Source organism: Sebastes fasciatus, chromosome 4 (genome assembly GCF_043250625.1).
Source record: "Sebastes fasciatus isolate fSebFas1 chromosome 4, fSebFas1.pri, whole genome shotgun sequence".
Lineage (NCBI taxonomy): Eukaryota > Metazoa > Chordata > Actinopteri > Perciformes > Sebastidae > Sebastes > Sebastes fasciatus.
This window is the reverse complement of record NC_133798.1, coordinates 19633153-19639574: the sequence shown is the minus strand read 5'-3', so window position 1 is coordinate 19639574 and position 6422 is coordinate 19633153. Positions and strand designations below refer to the sequence as shown.

At 44.0% G+C, this 6422-nt stretch overlaps 1 protein-coding gene across 4 annotated transcripts in view; it reads right to left on the bottom strand.

Moving 5' to 3' along the window:
* Positions 1 to 2335: 2335 nt before the first annotated feature.
* The window catches only part of reln (reelin), a 118278-nt gene continuing 114191 nt past the window's right edge, over positions 2336 to 6422 (bottom strand). For all 4 annotated transcript variants that reach the window (XM_074632567.1, XM_074632568.1, XM_074632569.1 and 1 more), the window contains one exon: positions 2336 to 3746. Coding sequence is in view for 2 of the 4 variants with exons in the window: in XM_074632569.1 (XP_074488670.1) it covers positions 3650 to 3746 (97 nt within the window). In the remaining 2 variants the exon portion in view is untranslated. The remainder of the gene's footprint in view (positions 3747 to 6422) is intronic.

Genomic DNA, 6422 nt, shown 5'->3' with positions numbered 1-6422 from the left:
CTTGGGTGTAGTTCCTTTGTGTAGATTTTACAAGCAGGTGTGCTGGGAGGTGTGGCCTGTGCAGGAAGATCTGGGGTCGGTGGTGAGATTAGAGTTCGGATCAGGTTAAACTCTGAAAAGTTTTGACTGGAATTAAAATCTTTAATGCGCAGGTGAGTCTTCATAATACTTTTTTTTGTAAGTTGCATGCTGAAATTGTTTCTGCCATCACTTCCTCACTTTGAATTTGGCAATCAGTGGAGATCACTGACACCTGTTTATAAGAAGTTAACTTTCTGAATTTGTCTGGCTTCAGTGAACAGAAAGATGACGAGTGATAAAAGACGACATTGATTTTACATGTCAAAGTTAATATATTATTCATGTGGAGTTATGCAAAGCCAATCAAAACTGAACATCTTTTGTGACTCTGGAGGAGCTTTGAGAAGTGATGTGACTTAGTCTTGGCTCTGAGACCACAAATGTTTAACGTCTGCAGACTGGGGAAGTGTAAAATGAAATACTGGCATTTACAAGGCAGAAAGGGTCTAGATGAGTTGCATTATGGGAAGTGTAGAACCCAGTGTCTTTTAAATCCCTGTCTTTGTGGAAGTGCATTACTAAACCGCTGTTCTCTTTAAGTTTTGTGATTTTTAATTTGCTGTTATTGCCACAATATGAGGTCATTAAAGGTCAGTAAAACGCCTCTCTTCAACTTGCAGGCCGAATGTGTTGCAGCTCCTTCACGTTGCCGTGTTGTGGCTCTACCTTCTCCTCCCCTCGGTGCTCTGTGACAACCTGCGCTGCTTCTTCAGCCCCGTCCGGGAGAATGAGAAAACAGATAAGCTCGGTGTGACACTGTGCCCGATCGGTGAGCTGTGCTTCAAGGGAGAAGGTCGCCACGGCAACCACAGCACCCTGTCGGCCAGGGGCTGCATGGCGCAGAAGGACTGCAGCCAGGTGCACCAAATCCACAACAAAGGAGCCATCTACCACATGAGCTATGACTGCTGTGCTTGGCCGTACTGTAACTCCTGCCCAGGACTCACAGCCAAATACCTCTACATCATGGTAACACTTGTGACTGTAGCTGTGATGGCCGGCAGCTTGTGACTAAAGACACCTGATGTTGCGAGCATCTTTAAGGGTTCATGTCAAAAGGAAGATTTTAGATATTTTAAGTTTCTATCCTAAGTGAGCAGTGCTCAGCGGCATCTCTGCAGCCTCAGCATGGAGTAATGCAGATGGCCTGTAGCAGTATGTGGTGAACGCCCAGTCTGAAGACACTGAGGTGTGCACCAAGATGATGCCAGAGATTTCAACATGTTCTTTTACAATATCTTTAAAAAAAGTGTTTTATAATGTTTTAATGTTTATAAATAAAAAATTGAATAATAAGTTATATTAGTCTCTTTTGGATATTTTCAGGCACTTTTCTTTGTCACACCAACACACACAAGACAGAGCTGGTGATATGTTTCTTATTGTCAACAAATATGTTTCCATATCCCTATGAAGCCTTGAGTTTGGCCTTTTGGCCGACGCCATCTTGGTTATTTGCAACCAGAAGTGAAACAAGAGGGTGGAGCTAAGTACACTAACTAACCAAATGCTGAAAAAGACATTTTTAGGATGGTTATAACTAACTTTCATGAACTGAAAACACACTGTGAAAGGGTTAAAGTTGTAAGACGAAAACACAGACAACTCCCAGACCAGACAACGCTGTGGTAGCGATCTGTCAATCACAAGGTAGCCACGCCCTAAAGCATCCCCTGCTTTATGGTCTATTTGACTAAATGGGACCATAATTTACTAAATGAACATCATGCTGTATTGAAGAAGACTTGAAACTAGCGATTGAGACCATAAACTCATGTTTACAATGTTTACTGAGGTAATAAATCAAGTGAGAAGTAGGTTCATATCTCATAGACTTCTATACAATCAGACTTCTTTTTGTAACCAGAGGAGTCGCCCCCTGCTGGTTGTTACAAAGAATGCAAGTTTAAGGCACTTTCTGGGTGACGATCCTTTATCACACTGAACACAGGCACTGTAGTTTATTTTGAGTTGATCCCACATACAACTATCCTGCTGCTGTAAATACTCACTAGAGCACCAAATGTGTATTAATTTGTGGCTGAAAATAGTCCTTAAATTCAATGAAATGGTGCACATCTTCGGTAGAATCCAATGGGCTTGTGGCTGAGAGCCACGGACAGGTAAGAGAAGTCGGAAAGTATCGAGAGACAGACCAACTCATTGAGATTTGTTGACAATAAGCAAAGTAATAAGAAATACCAGGCTTGTCTTTTAAGAGTAAAAGAGAGCAGCTCAAGCAATGTGTACAGTATGAGGTTTGGACAGTTCTTTATTTCCCTTTTATAAGGCTGCTGGGTCTCCCCATAGTGGATATACATATATATACAGGAGATTGCTATACTGGAGTTACACTGAGGGCAGAGGGTCCATATTACACAGACTTCAAAAAACAACACTAATAGAGCCTCACCTCCAGGTATCAGAAATCAGCAGAGAGAGAGAGAGAGGGGGGGGGGGATGGGAACGGGGGGGAAACAGCACATGAGAAGAGGGAAGAGAAAGAAGAGGGGAGATGATGCAGTCTGACTCGACTGCCTAATAACTTAACACTAGAAAATAACATACAGATTTCACGCACAGTGCATCTTAAATAGGTTACGTGAAGAACCATTTACCATAAATATCTGTATTTTCGGGAACCAACATATATAAAAAATGATTTAAAAAAAAAAAAAAAAAAAATGTTCAGTCTTTAATTTTTTTTCTCCTTTTCCCGTCGTGCAAATCGTTCTTTCGTTCCTTCTTCCTGTGGAGGCCGGGCGCTTTTTTTCCACCCTGCCCACATCCGTTCCAGATAAACGAGGAAAAGGAAACAGAACCCAGCACCCCCCCTCCCCCTTAAAAGCATATGAATTAGTAGAAAACGAACAAACGAATGAACAGAACACCACAGTCAACTCATCACAAAAAGAACCCACAGACACACAGAACAGCAAGAACACAGTACTCGTTTTTTTTTTTCTTTTTTGAGCTTCTTCATCACCGCTATTCCTTTTTAATGGTCAGTATCATCGTCGCGGTCTTTCTCCTGGCCTACTGGTTCGGCGGCAGCGGAGTGGTCCTCCCCCCGACGGCTCAGTGGAACTGGGAGGCAACTCTCCAATCGGCTGGTCAGTTCAGCAGTGATATATTATCTCTCAATTTCACAGTGTGGTAGGAAAAAGGAGGATGAGGAGGAGGAGGAAGGGGAGTGACGGGGAGGTAAGCCAGAGGGAGGGTTATCGGAGGGGAACAGGAACCACAGCAACAATTAGAAAACAACTAGAAACCCCGACCGTCCATGAAAAAAAGTAAACAAATGGCCGCTTCACTCCTTTTCTTCTGAGTTTCATTCCCGCCGACCCGTGTGGTTGGGAAGGCCATGATTGGCTGGCGTAAGCTTGATTGGATGGCCTGTGTTTGTGGCGGAGGGTAAGGAGAGATGAGTGAGGGAAGTCTAAGGCTGACTGGAATCCGCTGGTGGACGGGACTCGACAGGGCGATATGTCGTCAGGAGCAAAAGGATGGGCGTGGCGGGTCAATGTGTGATTGGCAGGTCAGAGGGCGAATCCCTTCTTGGTGGGGTTCAGGCACGCTGTTGCAGTGCCCGCCTCTTGCGGCTGTAGTAGTGACGCGCGCCGGTCTGTCTGGCAAAGTTCATCATGTAGTTTTGTTTACGGGTGCTGCAGGGATACAAAGACAGTGAAAGAGGAGGGGGGAGGAAGAGGAGGAGCGTAAACGTTAGTGACCGAGTAAAGAGCACTACAAATCCACACATCCACATGCACACACTCTCATCCATGCACGCAAACGCACAAATGGCTGAATGCAGCGTTCGTACTCACTCACATCCACGGTCATGCTGGCGTTTTCTAGCCATAACCTCAAACACTCAACACCTCATGGCTCGGAGAGAATGGGTGGCGCTACTCTACACAACTGGATTTGATTACGATCTGCACGAATGAGATGCAGCTAGATGGTGAACATGGCGGTAGAACTATCGAAGACCAAATGTCACAGGACAAGACATGGGACACAGAGTCTACAAACATACTACCACAGACGCTACGGGGGGAGGAGGGGAACTCTGACACTGAGTGTTTGAGGTCAGAGATATCAGCCGTCACTGAGAGAAAAGAAAAATAAGTAAACCAAGGCCATACAAGTGCAGGGTTGTGAGCAGAGAAGGGGGGTTGGTTTTTGAAACTAAGAGACACAGAGGAAAGCTGCGGAAGATCGCTGTTGCTTAGCCTGTTCATTGCCTCTTCCATCCAGCAGGGCGGTGCCAGTGAGCCAGGAGTGCAGCCAGGGCAGGCAGGGGCCTCTGCGAAGCGGGGGGTGATCGGGAGGGGTGGGGGAGGGGAGGGTGTGTGTGTGTGTGATGGTTGATGCTGTGGAGGTGGATTGCGAAGGCGGATGGGAGGGATGGCTGCTAAACTGCATGTGTTTGAGAGTTTGTGTATTTGTTCTGGTTTCTCATCAGAAACCAGAGGGTAGTGGTGAGGAGGAGGGAGCTCCTGGCTCAGTCATGTTGTTGTTGTTGTCCACAGACAGACAGCCATGAGTGAAATAGGGATGGAGAGCTGTCGCAACAGTCGATCCGTAAAGCCATGCAAGGAGCTGGATGGAGGAGGTTAGTCAGATGAAACTCTCCCACCAAAATGGGCCTTCATTTGAAATGTGAGATGCCCTGCATTGAAACTGATGTTGGTAGATGAATGAAAAAAAAAAAGTATTTCAGTGCTTGGGCTGGAGAGTGATAAATGCTGGACCCTCAAACAGCAATCGTTTTCAAGTGGGATCACTGAACTGTGCGTGTCGGCTTGTAAATTAGCAGCTTGGTCAAAAACACTACAACAGTTTGCAACAAAACAAACAGATAAAGGATATAGTGATGGATTACATCACACATATACAACACAAACACAGTACCATTGACATTTGTATTATGTAAATTATTATATTAAAATGTCTTTTGTGTAAATGGCACATTCAAAATCAACGCCATTTTATCAGCGATTTGTTTTCACCTGGTGACATTGTGTTGAACCCTTTTAGAGGATGCAATGTCATTTCAAAACTGTAAAAGAAAACCACTCAAGATTTCACTGCTCGGTTTATGCCTCAGTTCACTGTGTAGTTGTGGATATTGTTTTGTCTCTTAAAGCTGGAGTGCGGGACTTTAACATTTAAATGAACGTCTGTTGCATTCAAGCCCTTACCAAACGAGGTCACACGATGTTTATTAAGCTTATCGCCACCACGGAAGGCTCTATATTTTGTAGTATACCGGAGTTGTGGTGTCTGTGGCGACTTTCCCACGCTGGAAATTATGTTTTTTTACGTCAACCAGCCAGAGCTAAAGAGGGCAGGATGTGGGGAGAGACTTTCCTCTATATCTGAATGTACAAAAGTATAAACCATAGAAATAGATTAGGAGTAGAACGGACATTTGCCATGGTCATTTATAGGTTAAAAAAATGCTGATTGTTGTTAGTTGTTATGGTGACAAAACACATCAGTGTGTCACAGAGCCGAATCGACGTCTGTTAAGACAATTCACACTTTCTTTCTTACTTACTTTAAAAGGGACTGGCGTCATGGCGGAACTATCGCACACACAGAAGTCAGCCTGCTACAATGGTTGCAATTGCAACGGTACACATAAAAATGAGCGCTGCTCTGACCATCCCGCTATGTTGATTTGAATGGGAATGTCCATTCTACTCCCATTCTATATCTATGGTATAACCACTGTAAGCTTTACAAGATATTTATTTATTTATTTTACATGATTTCTATAACAACCTTTAGTCCCCCTGGCATGTTTGTAATTGTAGACTCAAGTTGTATACACACGAGGCATTGTAAACTCGTTGTATAATTGTCTCAATAAAGTTGGTAAAAAAAAAATGGATGTGTAAAGAGAACTGGATACAGCGTTGGAAGTGGGCTCCCGTTCATTCCTATGAGAGTTACTTGACTTTCGAGTGATAAAATTCCCCGGATCTTCCGGCGTTTTTTGCATCCATTGGGCCCATAGAGCAGGCACAGTAGCGCTTCCTTTAACTCCGCCTCCCATCCCTCGCTCCAGCCTCAGTCTGGGGCTCATTCACATGAAAAAATCTGGATTCAGCTATTAGTGTATTTTACAACTTTTAGGACCTAATGATTTAAATAAGGGTTATTCAAGTGTTCGTACTGGGATGCTGATTTACCTAAAAAAAAAATTATCCTCTGATATAAAGACGTCTCTTTCCCAATGTAAGTCTATGGGAAAAAGTCTTTTTTGGGCCCAATGGCATTATGTGACTGATACGGAAGTTGTAATTCCGCAGTTTGGCCAATGAAAGATT